The 21,196-nt window shown below is 36.7% G+C and overlaps 1 protein-coding gene across 5 annotated transcripts in view; it reads right to left on the reverse strand.

The window, feature by feature from the left end:
* LOC126752260 (uncharacterized) overlaps nt 1-21,196 on the reverse strand; it is a 106,370-nt gene that overhangs the window by 28,755 nt on the left and 56,419 nt on the right. For all 5 annotated transcript variants that reach the window (XM_050462951.1, XM_050462953.1, XM_050462952.1 and 2 more), the window contains one exon: nt 6,708-8,295. In XM_050462951.1, the coding sequence (XP_050318908.1) occupies nt 6,708-8,195 (1,488 nt within the window). In that variant the 5' untranslated portion in view covers nt 8,196-8,295. The remainder of the gene's footprint in view (nt 1-6,707; nt 8,296-21,196) is intronic.

Here is a 21,196-nt window from a genome sequence, read left to right on the forward strand (position 1 = left end):
GATTCTCAAGCTCCAATTCCTTTATTTAATTGAGCGTTGTTCATCATCAGTGGATGTTGACGGCCGGCTTGGTCGCGGTTCGTCGTCAACGCGTTCTCGACGCTCTTTAAATAATTTGTACCAATCAAAAACACTCGCGACCTACAATTATCATCGAAGACCTTCTTCAACATTCTGAACGTTTCGGCCCTAAAAATTTTATTCCACACACAAAATTTAATAGAACTTCTTCGTTGAATAATGTCACTCATCGAAAAAATCGCCAGAAGCAATTTAAGTACTTTAGAAAGACCAGCGTATACTAGAGACTAATGATTATTGTGATATGACCTTTGGCACTGATGTCACTGACAGTCACACCAATCAAGAAAAAAAATATTTCACCGAATGGATTCTCGTGGGAATTTTTTATTAAGTAGTCTTACTATTTTTTGCCCACAGTAGTATTTACCATGTTTCTAATTGGTTGGTGGAGTACTGTAATAATATGTTCGTGTATGGCACATACAATACCTAAACAAATACCAAACATATGCCCAAGGTTGTAAGCGCAAAGACTTGGCTGACTTATGTACATACACGTACATATGAATGTGTGCATTAGCAAAACCTTACGCACGTGTGCTTGTTGCAAACAAATTTTGCGCATCGTTGCAACTGTGTCAGATATATCAGCGCTTGTGGCGTATACAACAGCAACATCAACAACATCGCTGCCTATTACACGCAAGTGCAATCGAAACATCTGCCAATGTCAACGGTGGCAAAACACACACGTACGTGTGCGCATATGTGTGTGAGTGCGAGCATTTAGTGGATTTTCGTACCTCGCGTTGCGTGGCAAAAAACTAATATTTACGCATGGCTAAGCGTTGCAATAATCAAATGGTTGGGTTTCGCAGAGAATGCGTGTGGCAGCAACATATGTTGCAAATTGAAATTATAAACAACCATACATATTATATGTACATGTTTACTAGAGCATATATTTACATTAGAATTTACGTACATTACGTGGTAGGTGTGATCTAAATAAAGTTGTATCGGAACTACATCAGAACTAGTTCTTTTGGGGGATTAAGAAAATTAATGTCATAATAGGAATATGACAGATTCGGTTTAGCGCTATTGAAGGTAAAGTTTTCAGTAAAGTAATAGAGATTTATATCATCTTTCGATTTCAAAGGAAAACAAGGAGAAACGTTAACCTCGGCAGCACCAAAGCTAAATATCCAGAGGTGCATTTCTTAAAGCATAAAAGGATATAAAAAGATTGATTCTGACAAGTCCGATTAGAACAATATTATGTTCGGAAAATCTAACATTGTCTTGGATTATAATTTATGCCAAATTTCACGAAGATATCATGTCAAATAAAAAACTTTTCTATAAAAGAACTTTCCTTTGACAGGTCAGGTTGTAAAGCAGCTATGCATATGATATAGTGGTCCGATCTAAAAAAATCTCTCAGATGCTGCATAGCTAACTTGGATAAAAATCTTTAACAAATTTCGTGAAGATATTTTGATAAATAAAAAAACCTTTTATACAAGGACTTGATTTTGATCGATCAGTTTGTATGACAGCTTTATGCTATATTGCTCGGATAACGGCGGTTCTGACAAATGAGCAGTTTTTTGGTGAGAAAAATACGTGTGCGAAATTTCCGAGCGATATACAGGCAGATAGACAGACACAGATAAATGGGTCTCACTTCTTTTTGGTCTTCTACTTACACATAAAAACTATGATTTATGCTCTAAAGATAACGAAGCATTAATATGAAAGGTGTAAACTTTGTAAAACTGGAGCAATGAAATATATATTATTTCATTGTTATCAAAAAAAAGTTCAATGCTTAGGAAGTATCTATTCCAATCAACTTTTCTTTAGACGCATGTTCAGATATTTTTGAATACAACAAATTTTGGGCGGCTACTGTCATTAAAAATTCAAAGCGATTAGTAGTAGAAGTTATTTACTTGAAAGTCAAGCATTCCTATTTAATAAATGATATCGCTCGAATCACACATCGGCCTGAAGTGTCTTGGGAAGCAGTGGAAAGTTTCGAAAGAAGCAAGCAACTTCACTTCTACCAGGTGAGACTGACAGATCAAGAATACTACAGGAAATGTATAGAGCAAGGCACCAAGGAAACAATGGAGCATCTCTTTTGCACTTGCACTTGTCTCGCATTGTTACACTGGATGAAGTATCGTTTTTGCTGTTAAAACTCGCGTAAGTACCAAAACTAGTTTTTGCGCGGCTTATTTGCCTACCAGATTATCCTAGCATAATAAACGATATCATAGAAAGTCGAGCTGTCTTCTTTTTTCAATTATGTAAAAAAGTATAATAATTTATGTTAGTATCCAAGGCAATAAATTTACAAAAAACCAAAAAATATTTTAAGCCCTTCGCAGTAAAATTGACTGTGTGGAATACTAAAAAAATGCTATTAAAGCGCTTACATGGGTTTACGAGTTTCATAAATCTTTTTTTATTGTCTTATTAAACTCTACAACACCTCTAGAATATGGGCCTTTTTTAAATTGATCCGAATAAAGTTTTGTCTTGTGCGCTCGAGGCCAAAACGCGTTTTTCTCGAAAGTGTGAACTCGAGAACTACTCAATCGATCTTTATAAATTTTACACAATTTTACACTCTTTGAGACACAGTTTTGAAAGACTTGTATGAAGGATTTTTTTGATTACAGCTATTGTCGCGAAATTTTCACTGAAATTTTAAGTTTTTTGTAAAAATGTCTGCCAAAACTCCAAATTTCAGTTTTTTTCCTTCGTCCAAGTTCTAAGTTAAGGTTTTAACTAAAACATGTATTTTTCACTTTTGATGATGCTCTAAGGAGTTATACCGCCAACGCGGGCGCATCTTTTTTCCGAGAGGTCACCGGAAATGGCGTCGCAATGAATGGGTTTAAAATATTTTTTTCCAAAAATTTCATAATTTCTTTGTTAATAGTGTATCTTTGACAATAATAAAAATCGTAATAAAATATTTGATTTTTTATATGAGAAAAATATTGTTGAAAAAAGGCTGTTTTTTACCCGAGGAAACCCATGTAAGCCCTTAAAGCTCAAATTTCGTAGTAAAAATCAAACCCCATATGTCATTTTAAAAGACTGCACGTTTAACTTAACTCACGGACTGACTTAACATCAAATTGGTTATTGCTTGACTTAGATTTTTTTGTGCTACCCAGTACATAGCAAGGTTTGTGGCTACTTATCTAGCACTTAGTAGTAATTATGGTACTTGAAGGATTGGCGCCGAACTCATTCGTACAATTACAACAGCAGCCTCAAATCGTGCTATGCATAACAAATTGTCATTTGTTTATCATTAGAAAAAGCAGGTTATCAAAGTATATCATTACTTTCTTAAAACGAAAAGCAATTTGCAACAATGCACTTCAAAGGAAATATTGCAATTTAGAGAGTAACAGATTTTAGCACTCAAAAAAATGAATAAATTCCCAAGCAACCAAGCAATATCTTCAAGAAACTCATGAAGCGCTGCAATATAAGACCGTTGAGAAAATTCCAAATATTTTTGTTTTGGCTTTAGTGAAGTAAATATGTGCATGTATGCGTGCTAGCGTGGGAGTTCATATGCGTTCGCCCCAGTTTAAGTATTTATATGTAGCTGAATATGCGAGCAAATATAGTTCTTAGCTATAGTACATTGCAGCAGCAACAAAAACCAATAGAAATAGTTTCACATCGATAGGAAAATGTCAACATTTCCTGCTCATTGCCACACAAACGAAATGAAATTTTACAAGTGCCCATGGGGCATAATACTAAAGTATATCTATGTAGTTAGAAAGCTGCGATGTAATAACCAAAGCAACAGCAAACATACACAAACACATGCTATGTATGTACGAGTATGCAAATATGAGTTTTATATAGTATGTATGTATATGTTAGTATTGCAAAATGTTTGAACTTAAGGTAAAAAGAGGATATGTGCGCCATAACGGAAGCTAACGGAAGCATTTTGTGAAAATATCTGAAGCAAATATTGAAGTGTTTACAGGCAGATACATGGCAGCAGATAAGCAAGTACGAAAAGATATATATTTGCGCAGCGGCAGACAGGTGCTTCTAGGCAAATGCACACATACATAGTGCGCACATATGGACACATGCACAAAAGCTATAAGACAAATATGTGTATTATAAAGTGTGTCTGTATGTAAATACACTTTCTTTATTGCCTTGGCTGCTGTGTGTGCCACGAAAATGGCCAACCGAAAATTGTTTAATGCAACAAATCTCTGCGCTTCACTTCTCCGCTTCATATGCAGTCGAAGTTAAGCACCAAAATCACTTAACTCGTTGCAGATAAGAGTGTGTAATTCGTATGTGCATTTGGGGAGTTTCTATGCAGTGCAAGTTTGCAAATTTGCATTTATGTTCCACAATGGAGCAAAAGGTGCAGTCGGGGGTGGAGGCATAATTGCTTATCTAATCAGTGTTGATTGTAATGTGCATACGTAATATGTTTTCCAGGCAATAATGTTAGACCGCACACAGCCATGGGTATTTACTGCTCTACATACCACAGTTCTTTGTCGTAATATTTGGCATAGTTGTGGTTTTGAATGCTTCAACTTGTGCGTCATTGAAATTCATGGCACAAAACAATTTTCTACTTTCGCAACATGTTGCACATGAATATATGTTAATATGGTAGTTTTGTATATATACTATACATATATATATTAACAACTGGTAGATATAGGCTTATATTATATACTTATATTAAAACTTGGTAAAAAATAAATTCATTATTTCTCCAGTAGATGATTTTAGTAATCTGTATCTCGCGTTGTGTAAGCGCGATCGGGTTACGCTATATGGCGTTAGGAATATAAGATTTGGTACTAAAAAAGCTTCCCAAACAGTTTTGTGATTGCTTTACTCAGTACCAGAAAAACAAATTACGCCATATTTTACAATTCTTTCTCAATAAAGGTTGCAAATGCGAATAGTATACCCAATAGTGCCCGATACTACCCAATACGTTCACTAAATAATTTCGTTTGATAACAACAGCTGATCTTATTGAACTTTTTCGCAGCCAACTTCCCACTTAAGGGCTTTACCATTATATATTTGAACAGTTGATAGGACTAAAGGGAATAGGAAGTAGACCGATAGGGACAGCAAACGGCGCCATATTTTTTCCGCTCTTTTGACATTTCTCTTCAGTAAGGTTTGCTATTTCACCATGGAAAGATATACGATCCAACAACGAGTCGAAATGATTAAAATTGACTACCGAAATTTGGTATCAGTGGCCTCAACTTTGAGAGCGATACGTCCAGTTTATGGTCGTCATAATCGTCCTGTCAGATCAACAGTTGAGCGTCTAGTGAAAAAATTTGAATCCATAGGCGCAGTACAAAATGTTCCCGTGCCAGTGAGACAAACAAGTACTCATAGTTTTGGCGCTAGCGAATCAATTGAGGAAGACCCAAATTAGTCTCTCACACGTCATTCTCAAAGGTTGGGCATCTATGTGACGTACATATGTATTTGTGTTACTTAAAACTTCTGTAGCGCTCTTACTGAAAACCCCTATAGTTAGGCTTGTTTTAAAAAAATTCTTAAATTTTTTGGAATAGTTTTTGTTCGGTGCTCTATCAAAGATGAAATATCGAAAATAGCATTTTTGGCATATTTTATGGTTTTACTATAAAAAGGGTAAAAATGCAGTTGAAATAAGGCGAAAATGATGTTATGTGTTTGGAGAGAACATCTTAACCGAACGCCAATGTCAAAATTGGGTTTCATATTTCAAAGTTTGAACAAACTCATACCATTTCGACGACCGATAGTCACCAAAAGAATTCAAAGGGATAGTTTTTCGTTTTTGTCATAGTTTTGAGCTTTTACCCTATAAAACCACGATTAATCCTGAAGTGTATTGCGTTTAGCTGGACAAATTGAGTGATGTACTCAAACAGAAGAGATATAAAGATATAGTGTTCCACTACGATAATGCGAGGCCTCATACAAGTTTAGTGATTCAGCAAAAGCTTTTGCAGCTGGAGTAGGATGTACTACCACACTCACAATCGTGTTCAATTTGTACTAAAACGCGAAATTATTTAGTGTATGGTTCAACATTTATGGTGCTGAACAAAAACAAAGATCGTTTGGAACCATTTAAATAAGAAGCGCATGATTACTGGTGATAAAAAGTGGATGACATGCGACAACGTCAATTGATACCGGTCGTGGTCGGATCGAGTAGAGCCGACGAAAACCACGGCCAAACCATGATTGACGATCAGGAAGGTTTTGCTATGTCTTTTGTGTGATATGCACGGAATTATCTACTACGGCCGTAGGGGAGGGCCAAGCTCTTAATTCGGGCAAATACTGTTCACAACCAACCGTCTAAAGCAAGCAATCGTCCATCACGGCAACGCCAGGTCTCAGACATCGATAGTGACTCGCCACAAGCTCCGAGAGCTAGGTTGAGACCAATCTTAGAGTATAGATTAGTAATTACTTCATCTTGGCTAATGTTTTGCTGATGAAAAAATTACCTCAATGTATATAAATTACAAAACACTTTGGACTAAGACAAACATCATTTCTAACCAATGTTTTCATACTTTCATAATCACCGTAAAATTCTATAAAGTAGGAGAAAATGAAATCGCACTTACCGGTTCGGGTGGCACCTCATCCAACACCTTTGGTTCACATTTCTCCTCTTCGGTATTGTTCGCTGCTGCGGTCGCGTTGTTAGTTGCTACGTTACTGATATTAGCGGTGGTAGTACTTGCAGTGTGCGCAGTTGGCGTTACTGTCGTCGCTGCCAGCTTAGTGGTTGCACTGCGTTTGGTGACATGTTTGTGCAATGACTGCATGGCCAACACATCGTCACTGGGCATTGGAACAACATTGCCAACTGTTGGTGTTATGTCAGCGTAATGCGACTTTGACTCAACGAGAAAGGATGTCGGCTGTTCTTCTACGCCCGCGCGTTGATAATGACGATGTGATGTTGGGTATTGGTGGCCATGCTGTTGTTGCTGCCGCTCGGCCGCATGTTGCACACGTCGATAGAACATAAGCAACTGCTGTTCATTGCTATTCAACTTTCTGGTGGCAGCTTGCTGTGAAAGCTGTTGGTCCTCATCGTATAGCTCTTCTTGCTCGGACGTCAACTCCTCCTCGCCAAGTTCCTCGGGTTGTGAAGGTGGTGCTGCTGCTGCTGCCACCGCTGCCGACTCATCATCATTATCCAGCAGATTAATGCGTTTTACCTGTACCTGCACCAAAGCATCTGCATCCGCATCCGCGTAGCCATCCGTTCCCACACCCTCGTCTGCCTCTGTGGGGAATTTGTAACGCGTTAGCCTCGGCTCAAATGTGGGTACACTGGCAGTCAAAATGGCCGCTTGTGCAGCGGATGCTTGGCTCAGCAGAGCGGCAGCGGTGACTGTTGCGGCGGTGCTCAGCATTCCGTGTGGCAGCAGCTTTGGCGTTGTGCTGAACACAACATTAGTTGCCGCAGCTCTGCTTGCCGCTGCCGTTGTTGTTGCCGTTGTTGAGAATTGTGCCGCACTGAGGAGGGCCAACAACCAAAGTATTGGAAATCGTTTCCTACAACAACCCGCAACAACTGCAGTGAGTGCTTTCGCTTTCGTCACTGCCGCGACCGCTAATGTCGCTGTCGCGTACGCCAGGCTTCGGCGAATGGCAGCTGCACTGAAGCGCACAAATTCGTTGACTACATTAGGATTTGGTGAAGTGCTTGAACTGTGTGGCGTTGGTGTTGGTGGCGATGTGGCTACGCGCGCCAGCAATGGAGGCATTGGCCATCGATGATGATTTATGGGTAATAATTTAGGATGTTGCTGTAACGCGCTTCGCTGTTGCTGTCGTTCGACGTTTTCGTTTGCTTTTTGCACCGTTTTCAGCTGCTGTGGTGTAATTACTGTATGTTTTTCATTTGTGTGTTGTTTGTGTTGTATTTGCTGTAATCGTAGGTGGTTTGTTCTTTCGTTTTGGTTTTGGTGGCATTTCCGTTGGGTTTGTTGCAGCACTTCAAATAGTTCTCGTCTCGGATTTTGCTGTTGTTTTTGTAGTTTTTGTTGCTGTTGTGGTTGTTTATTGCCTGGCCACAGACATTTCCCCCGCACTTCCATATCCGTAACAATATTTTAGCGTTTAAATAGTTTCAATTGTGTTGCAAGTTATTGAGTTTTCACAGTTACCGTTGCTCTGGCGTAGTTACTGGAGTTGTGTCTACAATAAAAAGATAAGAAAGTTTGTTATTTTATGGATTTAAAATTTTATAGTACTTTAGGGTTATGTTAGGCATTTCAATTTAGTTTTGGACACTAAACTGGATCCCAATACTTTTTAGAATCTCACTTGAAGTATACTTTTTGTTTTTTCACAGCAATAGAAAGGGTCTACATATAACTATTAAAGGGTGTATTTTTGCACATGTGGTTTTCAAGAAGCAACGAAACGCATACTATGACTAAACATTTTGCATTACTCTAAATAAAGGATTTTGTTTTAATAATGATTTCGAGAAAGTGACCGCCGACTCCATTCGAGAGGCCTATTTTTCGACAACTTATTGCAGCAATTCGGGTAGTATGTCAGCAATGTGCCGAATATTATTTTCGAAGCGTCAATCGTCTCGGGCTTATATGCGTAGACAAACGACTTCACATCACCCCACCAAAAAGGTTCAGCAGTGTTCAGAGGTTACATGGGTTTACGGATTTAAAAAAATCGATTTTTTTTATTATCTTATTAAATTCTAAAACACTTCTAGAATATTGTTGAATATCTAACTGATCCGAGAGATAGTTTTGGAGTTACAGCCTTGAGAACTTGCGCGCTGGAGTCTAGATAGGTTAAGTGCGCCGTCTTTAAACGCGTTTTTCTCGAAACTGTCCTTTTGAAGTCGGTTGGAAAGATTTCTCGAGAACTACTCAACCGTTCTTCATTAAATTTTACACAGCTCTTTGAGATACAATTCTTAAAGACTTGCTTGCAACTATTTGAAAAAAGATTTCGCGAAATTTCCACTGAAATTTTAATTTCTTTAATTCGACCAAGCTCTATGTTAAGGTTTTAACGAAAACACATATTTTTTTACTTAAGATGATCCTGTAAGGAGTTATACTGCACACGCGGGCGCAATTTTTTCCTAGGTGCCACCGGAAATGGCGCCGAGTTTAAAATATTTATTTTTACAAAAATTTCAAAATTTCTTTGTTAATAGTGTGTGTTTGTAACAATAAAAAATTCTAATAAAATATTTAATTTTTTATATGAAAAAAAATTTGGAAAAAAGGCTGTTTTTTTACCAGAGGAAATCCATTGTTGGAACCAAAAGTCCTCCATATCAACATCCTCCGATTAAGGCATGAAAACTTCATTAATCAGGGACAGCCTTGCCCATTGACTATAAAATTAGTTTCCTTAAAACAACTGGATTTTATATAAAGTTATGGTGGTCCAATATCGGCGGTTGCGGCAAATATGCCGCTTTTTCTGGAGAATAGGATATGTGCGTTGTCGTGGTGCAACTTCCAATCGGTTGCCATGTTTTGTCAGACTCGATTGAACCTTCGTTCAAAAAATCGATTTTTTTTGCTTAAATCTCTTTAAAACTAATCTAAGAATATGTCCCTAAAGTTTTGGATGGGAATTCGAAATATTTTCGAAGTTAGAAATGAAATAGTGTCCGAGAGTCTAGCAGATATATGAGCGATTGGGCAGTAAGCGAAAACTTTAACGCGCGATTGCTCGGTTTTTTATTTTTACGATTTTTCTTAATTGGCGGGCAGGATAGAAAAAAAACTAAACGTCGTATGGAATTGGGACAAAGTTAATTATTTTTGGCATTAAATTATCTCTATTTAAATTAAAAAAAAACTAAGAAAAGTCAAGTTTGAACATATTTTTAAACAACACAAAGTAAAATTTTTTCGGTCAAAAACCATTTTTTTTCAATTAAAAAAAATTTACACCTTTTTTTGAATTTTTTTAGTTTAACTAAAAGATAAATTATTAAAAAATATGAACCTCTTTGAATTTTTTGTTTCCGATAGAAATTGCGACCTGCATCCTGCCCGCCGTCTGACAAATGCACATGCGAGATGCATCGGACAATTGCTTCCCAAAGGCAGAATATCAAAGATTTCGTATCCAAAAAATTTGAGAATGATGTTTAAATATATAACTAAAAACCCAAGAAATTTCGCTTTAATTATAATATAATTAATTATAGTATAATAAAACTTGGCGTTGACGGTTTGTCCAGAAGGAACAAATTCATGGTGAACGATGCCTTTAATGTCAAAAAGGACAATGAGCATCGTTTTCACTTTGGATTTGCTCATTCATCAGCGACCTCTTCCCGGCCCTCCAAAAAGGCCTGGTGCCACCGAAACACAGTACTTCCTGCTTAAGTAACATCTGGGTAAGCCTGCTTGGTCATATCAAACGTTTTTGTTGCAGATTTACCGAGTTTCACACAGAATTTAATTGCGTATCTCTGCTGTAACGGACGGAAACAAGTCGCGCGAAAATGTTTGTCTTTCTCCAGGTGCTCGGAGACAACTGACCAGCTGCTCGATCGTTAGCTAGGATCGCCCTCTACCAAATCCAGTCGGTGCGCGCACGCTCCGAAGTACAGTCGCGGCAGAAGAAAATCAGTCCTATTACTTTCCGGACAAACCCTGTATTAATTTAATACACCTTATTCAGGGTACAAGTATATTGCCTATCGTAATTCAACTGTGAAGCCAAATAACAGTAGCGGATATACATAAAATTAAATTTTCTGTATTAGAAATTGGATTTGATCACATTACTTCACACCTTTAGGCACACATATACCAAAAGCACACTCAATACCGTTAAGCGTCAAGCTAATTACCAACCGGAATTTGTAATATGCCCTCAAGCGCCGTGAATGAAAAATAAATTTACGCCTGAAAAAGTTATGTTGGCACTTGGTCGAAACTTTAAATTAAATTCGAATGCTAATTTCCATTTTGAAAATAAAATTTGCTCGTTGTCATGAGTAGGGTGATTGAAGCGCGTTGGTAGATTAGTAGAAGGGGCATATTAAAAGTTTAGCTATTGTTTTTGTTGTTGATAGCACATTTTATTTTGTACTTGCAGAGAAATGTGTGTTTGTGCGTAATGAAACTTGTTGCTTCTTTTTGATGTTGTTGTTATTCAAAGATAAAAATAGTTTTACGAGTCCAGCAGTTGTCCTTGTCACGACGCTAGTCAACGACCGTTGGGTGTGTTATCTTAAGCGAATTTATACCTTACTAATATTTATTTAATATATTTAATAAGAATTGGCAACAGAAATCACTTTGACTTCGAAAATGATTTCACGGCTAAAAATAATCCCATTTTTTCCAAAATTAAAATTTGAACTTTAAGTCAAAATGTTTCTTCTTCTTCTTAATTGGCGTAGACACCGCTTACGCGATTAGTAAAAACTTGGGAAATGACAGCAAGTACAACAAATACTTGGAAGTGTTAAGTTTGTCAAAACTAAGACAATTTTAAGATATTTTTTAAGAGTTTACTGAAAAATTATAACCACACAATGGAGTAAGTTGGCTGAGGATTGGAACGGTATGTTGTGCTGTTACATAGGTGAAACAGAACTTATTTATGATTTTAGTGATTTGTACCTTACTTAGATTTATTTAATACATACATATATTCAATAAGAATTGACAACAGAAACTTGAAACAACTTGATTTCGAATATGATTTCACGGCTAAAAATAACCCCATTTTTTCCAAAATTAAAATTTGAACTTTAAGTGAAAATGTTTACTTTCTCATTTATCAGCATTTTTTTCAACTTATGCTTCTTCATTTTGGTGGCACAAAGTACTCTAATTTTTTTGCTTTAAGCTGTATTTCACTTTTCATACTATTACCGCTATAAACTATATGTATTACAAAAACAAACAGTTTGACATTTCACCACTTCACCCGAATGCAAAACTTTATCTAAATTTTCAAAATTACATATATGTACATCCGCCAGAGTGGCATACTTGCATATTGGCAGTCATCAATTGAACTCGGTAGCCGCCGCTTGCATTGAATTTTATCACATCAATGACAGTCATGCACATAAATGTGTGTATGGGTATCTTCCAAAGCCCTGCGGTTATTTTCAAAACAGCGCCAGTAGATTTATTTTTCAATTTTCGTTGTTGTTTTTTTCGAACTGCGTCTGGTCATGTCAACATTTGGTTTTATGTCTTCTCCTCGCCAATTCCGCCATTTGTTATCATTGTTGTTGTGGCTGTAGCCAAGAGTGCGTCAATTCTATTTATGGCGCTGTCAGATTGCCTGTCTATACATGTGTATGTGCGTGTGTGCACGTACAGACAACTAAGTTTCTTCTCGCATTTGTATGTCTTTTTTCTTCGCTGTCAACCTACATGGCAGTGGTATTTTTCATGTCCCTTTGTGGCGTGTCTGCCCTCATGCCCGGCCCACATCGTTAACCCGCACTTGACAGGCAGCCAGTTTGTCGCTAAATCTGAATCTGTTTTCGCATTGCTGTTTTGGTTACGACTTTGATTTGCTTGTTCCACACTGTTGCATGCAATGCGCAATAATGTGATTACTATATCAACTTTGAAATCTCCTTTTACTATGAATTTTACGTGGTTATTCCCATTGGACTACGGTGAATTCGTGGTTTATGGTGGGGAGTATATTAATGAGGTTACCATTTATTGGTCACTTTGTAGCATAAGTAGTTACAGAGTTGCATTTGAGGTGAAACTTTAAAATGACAAATTTAATTCACACTAATGAAGGTGAATGAAATAAGCAAGGGAGCGTTCAGTTCGGTCGTTACCAACCATTTATTTTATAAGGTGGATATATAGCTTTTGAGGTTTCGGTAACCAAGAGGTAACAGCTTTTGATCGATAACCAAAAGGTTTAAGATGAGTAGAGGATTGACATACGAGCTTAGTTCCGTGACTGCCGATATTACACCTTCATAATTAACTCGCTTACTTCATAATGAAGGTGAGCTGAACGTTTGGAAGATATACCAAAAAAAGTTCAGAGTCATGGTCAACCTTTTCAGAATCGTCATTGTTAAGTCTAAAGCTTGAGAGTAACGTGTTCGAAACTCTTTTCTTCCACAATCCATATTTATGTTGCCACAATCGATATAAGTAAATTTTTACTGGATTAATAATATTCATACAAGTCCTCTTTATGTCAGTACGTTTTCTTGGAGTTGTGGTCTGACGATGTTGGACTTTTTTATGAGATAAAGGAACAATGTTTGGATAATGTTATGACTGAAAATAACATATCTATATTTATGGCGAAATTTTTTTCATTTCTAGATCGAATAATATATAAAGTGCCATAACTAAGCACTAAATTAAGATATAAAACTCAAATTTGAAACAGGGGATCGCGGTAGCCAGGGGCACCTTTGTGAAATAAATTTTGAAAAAGTGGACGTGGCGCCGCCCTCTAATAAGTTTATAGTATATATCTCCTAAACCAATTAAGCTACAACGCACCAAATTCGCTTAGCACTAATACTATATGAAATCCTACCGACACTGTGAAAATAGATGAAATCGGATGAAAACCCCGTTCACTCCTCATATAACGGTATTGTTAAAAACTACTAAAAGCGCGATAAATCAATAGCTAAATACGCCAAAACAATTAAATTTTACCTACCATCTCGGTGAGAGCTTTATGAGAGCCGGTGTAAAAATTGCACAATGGGCGTGGCACTGCACACTTTTTGGTGAATTGGTGAATCACCATATCTCGGAACCCGACCGACTGATTTTGACTAAATTTGGTATGTTCTATTTTTTTCATATTTCTATGTCATGTTGTGAAAATCCAATTCCACTTGATTCGTTCAGTTTCCAGTACACAAATCAAAAAGCAATTAATGTAACGGGATAAAACTTCGCACTAATAATGTCTTTAGTGTGTGCGACCTTATGATCAAAAATTATTTAAAACCAATAAAAACTGTTCAAGCCCCCAGGTACCGAATATTTGGACCCCGGTACATAAAGTTGAATTTTTATCGAAAATGACGGTCAATGTGTGATATATATAACTGAAATTAATAGATAAGCGTTCTCTTATATTGCTATGTCCGTATGTCAAAAACGGGTTAAATCGGACCAATGCTTCCGGGTGACTTTGTACCGCATATATGGCGCAATATGTGAGTGATCTCATTGGAAATAAGAGAGCGTGTTTTACACATAACAGTGTATCTTTGTGCCAAAAATAGTTAAGTTTGATCAAAAATTTAGCTTAGCCTCCATATAACTAATATCAGGATTTTCGAACATCCGGTTGATTTTACTCTTTATGATTGGTGTTATACCCTTAAGTATTTCTGCGGCCGTGATTTTTGCAAGTTGCAAGAGTATAAAATGTTCGGTTGCACCCGAACTTAGCCTTTCATTACTTGTTTATATTTGGTTCCAGCAAATAACTTATTCTAGACGCAAGGTATTGCAGAGATTATGTGTGGCCAAAAGTGATATGTAGGATCCACAAAAGTAACATTTTTTTGTTCAAGTATTATGTTATTAGCGAATTACAGGAAGTCCAAAGCTATATAAATTAGGCAAATAAATAGAAAAAAAATAGAAAATATAGGAAATAACTCTTTTTGGCAACTTATGATGTTATGTGAACGTTTTTTTTTTTTTTGAGTATGAAATTCAATTACTTATCAATCCAATCTCGCTAAATATAAAGTGAAACGAACAGCAGTGGACGAATACAGACACTCGACTACAGTTAGGTTAGGTTAAGTGGTCTATCCTAACAGTGATCTCACTTGGACAGCTTATAACGCCGGTCCGTTGCAGTACCTGGAATTCCAATAAATTTGATCCTAAGGACACGTATAAATCGAAGGAGTGCTTTGAGTCGATTTATAAATAGATATGTATATTTAGCAGCATTTTGAAAAGAGAAACCCTAGCATCGCTTTATTCTAGACCAACATTCGAGGTTTTACTTTATACTTTAGTACTCTTTTTTTACCATCACTAGCGTATAATAAGTTTATAACGCCCAAAAAGAAAGGTTTATATATTATATACATATATAATATATAAATAATCAGCATGGCAAGCTGAGTCGATTTAGCCAGGTTCGTATACGCGAACAAGTCTCTCAGGTTTTGAGACATCGATCTGAAATTTTGAGCACATAATTTTCTCTCCAAGAAGCTGCTCATTTGTGGGAATCGCAGATGTTGCATAAGAAAATTTGCCAAAATGCCGCCCTAAAATTTTTGCGCCCTAGTAACTACCTATAAGGACGGTCCGGAATGCATGAAAGGAATCTTTTGTATATGTGAAGGGTGTTATAGCTTTGTTTGCCAATAAACAAAAAGCAGAGTTATAAACATATACTAACTATCATGCATTTAGTAGTTTTCCATGAAAACACCGCGGAAGTTGCTATTAATCAACAACTATTGCTGTTTGAAGCTCAACAAAATGGAAATAAGAACTTCTAATTACAGTTACAGTTGTGCTCACTGAACGTAAATGAGTATGAACTATTTTTCCCAACTATTGCAGTGTCGCTGTGTGCCTAAGTACCAGCGTTGTCGCATTAAATTGGAAAATTGAAGTGCAAGTATTTAGCAAACTCTGTAACGCATCACATAGCCGCTGTCTCTCTCTAAAAAAATGTCTAAAAAAAACAAGTAAGGAAGAGCTAACTTCGGATATAACCGAACATTTCATACTCTTGCAACTTGCAAGGATTAAAGCCAGGGTACTACTTTCTGGTACATAAGGTCTGTTAGTTATATGGTGTCTAGGTCACTTGTCACTTGTCACGCTCTCTCAATTATATTAAGATAACTCACAATACTGGCTGATGTATGCGGCATAAAGACACCCGGAAGTTCGAAACTCTTTATATTAGGTATATTGGGGCTAAGGGATATATTGACCCGATACAAGGCATTTGTAACTCATAGACATTCTACTGTCACATAAGGATTCTCTCTGAATTTCAATTACATATCTCACACATTGACCGATATTTTCGGTAAAAAGTCAGCTTTAAGCACTAGTTGCACTTATTGAGTACCTAAAAGCTTGAACAGTTTGGATTTGGGAAATTTTTAGTCATAAGGTGGTTTTAGTCGGACCCCGAGATATGTATGTGATTTCGCCTAAAAGTATGCGGTGCCACGCCCATCGTCCAATTTTGAACCCGAATCTTACAAAGCCTCCTTATACCCTTTCGCGGATAAAATTTCATGTCTCTGGCGCATTTAGTTTTTGATTTATCGCGCTTTTAGTAGTTTTTAACAATGCCGTTATATGGGGAGTGAGTTGGGTTATCATTCGATTTCTTCCATTTTCACACTTTCGGCAGGAGTTCTTATAGTATTTGAGCTAAGCGAATTTGGTTGTTGTAGTTTGATGGTTTAGGAGATATGTACATTAAACTTATTAAAGGGCAGGTTCACGCCCACTTTTTCACAATTTTTTGCCCACACATGCCCGTTGCGATCGCCTGTGTCAAGTTTGATTTTTATTTCTTAATTCAGTGCTTATTCATAGTACTTTATGAACGTGGCAGTGGTCCGCTTGCGCCATTTTGCGACCTCGATCTTTCTTTGCCAAGAAATTGGCACATACGAATTTTTTCAAAATATCGCAATTTTTACTCAAGTTATAGCTTGCACTGACGGACGGACAGACAGACAGTCAGCCGAGTTTCAACTTGTCTCAACATCCTGTTCATTTATATATATACATATATATATCCCTATATCTATCACTCTTAGTTTTAGCTGATACATACAACCGTTAGGTGAACAAAACTATTATACTCTGTAGCAACATGTTGCAAGCGTATTAAAACGGTTCAAATCATTTGCACATTGCTCTGTGATTTGCGAACAGTTTTTGCCGTGAATACAAAACCAAAAAACCGTTTATACTCGTATGTGTGTTTTGTTGCTGTTGCTCTCATATATAAAACTTTTAATGAGTTTGTAAATGTTTCAACACTATACAAAATAACTTTTGCCACCAGCGACTGCCACAGTTCCACAAAATACTATTGAATTGGTTACAGTTATAACCACCCTGGAGCCCCCACAGGAGCGCACTACATACTTTTCAGCGCTCCACAATGCACCTCAGTTGAATTTATAACAGCTGCAATTATTTGAGTCCGTGCTGAAGAGGAAGTATGCAGCACATGCCACGAGCCACGAACGCTGGCTGCAGTTTTGATATTACGCAACAACAGCAATTAACAGCGTGCACAGTCAAACATATATAAACGGAGTCTAATATGTATTTGTATCTACAGGAAAGCTATACGAGTGGTCTAAGCGAAATTCACGCCATTTATTGCTATTGAAGCAATATCCACCGCTCCCGCCGCTTTTCCCCACATACACAAGTACATAGGATGCGTGTGTGCGCGTGCTGGCATTTGTTTGCTATTATTCTTGCGCTCAGTTGGTCGCTGCATTGCACACGATTAAATTTGTAATTTCTGTCATTTTGTGCCATTACGGTCATTAGCCGTCCCCCCACACCGCTGCGTGTTGCAGCTCCTTGTTAGCGCTCATAATTATGCTAGTTAGTAAAAAGTTAATTGTAGTTGTTTTAATATTTGCAATATCGGCTAATGAAATTAAATTTCGCTTGATGCCGCGATAAGCTCGCCGGCTTCAATATTATCCGCGGTAACATGTGTGTAAAATTTTTAACGCACGGAGCTTTGAACTTTGCGTATTTGTTAACTAATTGGCATATTGGGATAGGGATTAATAAGCGGTGTAAATTTTTATAATTGTTACCATTTTGAAATTTGAAAAGTTTGCATCGTACAAACACTATGTACAAGGTGCGCTCCAAAGTAAATAGGACTTTTTAAATCTAGCGCCCCCTGGCGGCGCCATCTATATGTCGACTGGTGCGTTATAATCTGCTATCTTTATTTCATGACATTTCATAGATTGGAAGTGAAGTTATTGCGTTTTAAATGTCAGTATGTTTGTGTTATCAGTGCGAAGATGAGCTTTGAACAAAGATCCAACATTAAATTTTGTTTTAAAATTGGTAAAACTTTTACCGAAATGTGTCAATTGATGAAACAATTTTATGGCGATGATTGCCTATCCCGTAGCAGAGTGCACGAGTGGTTTCAACGTTTTCAAAGTGTTACAAAGTGGTGAGGACATAAATGACCATCAACATGTGGGCCAATCAAAATCCGTGATCACCGGAAATTCCATCGAAATTGTGCGTGAATTCATCAATAATCAGCCGAAATCATTATTGCAATTCATGGAAATGGAATTGAACATCTCCAAATCATCGATTTATCGCATTTTGACCGAGCATTTGGGCTTACGAAAGGTGTGTGCACGGTTTGTTCCGCACAAATTCACTGACGACCAAAAATTGCTTAGAATCCAACATTCGAAGGACATCATTGTGACCGATTATTTGACCAAAAATCTCATTTTAACCATTAACCACTCTCCGTATTCACCTGATATGGCACCGTGCGACTTCTTCCTTTTCGGAAAAATGCATTTGTTCATGAAAGGAAAGCGTTACGCAGGCGTAGAGGCCATTCAAAAGTCTTGCACCATACTGGCATACCGGCCAACATAAATATCGTCACATAAAATACAAAATAACGTACCATCACTATTATAAGTTTACAAACAAGTTTACAAACGAAGAAAAAACGATATATGTAATAGAAACCACTCTTACACAAAATTTGAGTTTTGGTTATAAAATAGTTATATATTGGGTAGTCGAAAAAGTCTTTTCGTATTTTATTAATAGATGTCGTTGTAGTCGTATATCTCCAGAACTACTAATCATATTGTGTCCATATAGTGTTGGAAAGGTGAGATTTTAAGCTTCATTTCACCAAAAAAAATTAAATTCGGGGCAGTTGAAAAAAATTACAGCTGCAAAAATGAGAGAAAATAATGAAGAAAAATCGCTATATTTTGAAATTTTTGTAAAAAAAAAAAGGGAAGAATGCCACCAATGAAACTTGTGAAGTTTACAGAGACGATGCTGTATCAATTCGTGTAACACAAGAATGATTCGCTCGCTTCCGCTCTGGAAATTTCGAAATTTCGATTTACACTGATGGAATAATGTCTCTAGCTGAAAAATGGCAAAAAGTGGTCGACCAAAACGGTACATATTTGTTTATTTATTTCTTAGTACAATTATAAAAAAACAGTTGAAGTTTGATTAGAAATACGAAAAGACTTATTCGACTACCCAATATATTGGTTATATCCGCAAGCGGAAGCTAAAAATTTTATGCTACATATACATAAGTATGTACTAGGATGTAGTGAATCGTAAGCAATAATAATTATGATATGTTGTTTCACATTTTAGGTGACGATATATACAAATGAACAACGTGACGAGCTGAAGCTCATGAGGCTGAGTATATAATATATGTATGTATGTGAACTTATCGCTCAATTTTTGAGATGTTGAACTGAAATTTTGCACACGTCCTTTTCTATTCAAGCGGCTGGTCATTTGTCGAAATTACCGATATCGGACCACTATAGCATATAGTTGCCATACAAACCGACCAATTAAAATCAAGTTATTGCAAGGAAAACTTTTTATTTGATAAAATATCTTCACGATATTTGGTATGGATTATTGCCTCAAGCAACGCTGCAATCTTCGAACATATTTTACAGATCGGAGTACTATAGCATATACTTGCAGTACAAACTAAACTATCAAAATCTAGATAAAGCTCTTCTTATATGACATTTGAAATGTAGCTGTGAATAGTATTATAAAATCGGTGCAGCCGAAGTTGACAATTTCTTTTTAACTTTTTTTATCGGAAAAATTATTTCTTTGTATTAAATTTGCATTTAATATGAAAATTATTATAATTATTATTTCAATTTATTTCCAGCAAACATTTCCTTTACAAGCAACTATTGAAAACTTTTCAATAAAATGAAAAGCGAACAGGCGATTAACTTACTTCGAAATTCTCGGTAGCATTCACATTCGGCACGACATGGCGTATAAGTAACATTTCTTCACACAACCAAGCAATGCCTTAATATTTTTCGGCGTTTCAACGCTAATTTTTTTTGTTTTGTGATCAAAGCAGACTTTTGTAAGCAGAAAGAGAAGAGAAAACCATTACAAATACGTCAACAAAACGAAATATTTGTTGCGCCTGGCAACCAACTGAGCGCTTTATTAAAATTCTATTGGGAAAATGCTTTTGTTGGTGGCGCATGTGGCGCCTACTAGGTCTATATCGACAAATATGTATGTACCTACAGTGAAATTATTGCTTGCACACATACATACAGATAGTAACGTTGCCATGTGGCTGCCTAGTTGGCTTGGTGTGTGTTGTATACTGGCGTTTAATTGGCAACATCACCAGCTAATGCCGGCAATTATCGCGTAAATTGCAAGTTAATTAATTGGTCAGATATGAAATGCAACGAAACAGAAAAAGTACAGCAAAGGTGAGGTGTGGCTGCGTGAGCGTGTAAAATACTATGTAACAGCGAAGAAATTAGGGGGAAGTGCTCGCAGAAATACGCGGAAACAAGAAAAACAGCAGAAAAATTTGTAGCAAACAGTGCGTCATGGCAACAGCGTACTGTTAACGTTTGGTGTAGACAAGGTGCAATTAGTGATGTAGTGCAGCTGGTAATTACTGGCATGTACTATATGAGTTTATGTGTTTGAAAGCAATAACGGTAAAAATGCAGTTGTTGAACTGTTTCTTGGATGCAACCTTGTTACAACATGCTCGTTTTTTTCTGTAAATAAGTCCGATATGCGGAAAGTGGGTTTGTTTCAGAAAAGTCTGAGCGAAAAATTTCAAGTGAATAATTAGAATGGAATTTGTAGGCTCGAATAAATATATATTAATAAATATATATTAAAATATATAACAAATTTTGAAATTTTGAAAATGTATATAAATATATATTATATTTTTTATTTAATTGAATTCTGTTTTTTTTCACCTTCGACTTCAAACTTAAATAGTAATTTTTTTAATGATTATAACACAGCTAGATTTTTTCGAC

The sequence above is a fragment of the Bactrocera neohumeralis genome, chromosome 3 (assembly GCF_024586455.1).
Source record: "Bactrocera neohumeralis isolate Rockhampton chromosome 3, APGP_CSIRO_Bneo_wtdbg2-racon-allhic-juicebox.fasta_v2, whole genome shotgun sequence".
Classification (NCBI taxonomy): domain Eukaryota; kingdom Metazoa; phylum Arthropoda; class Insecta; order Diptera; family Tephritidae; genus Bactrocera; species Bactrocera neohumeralis.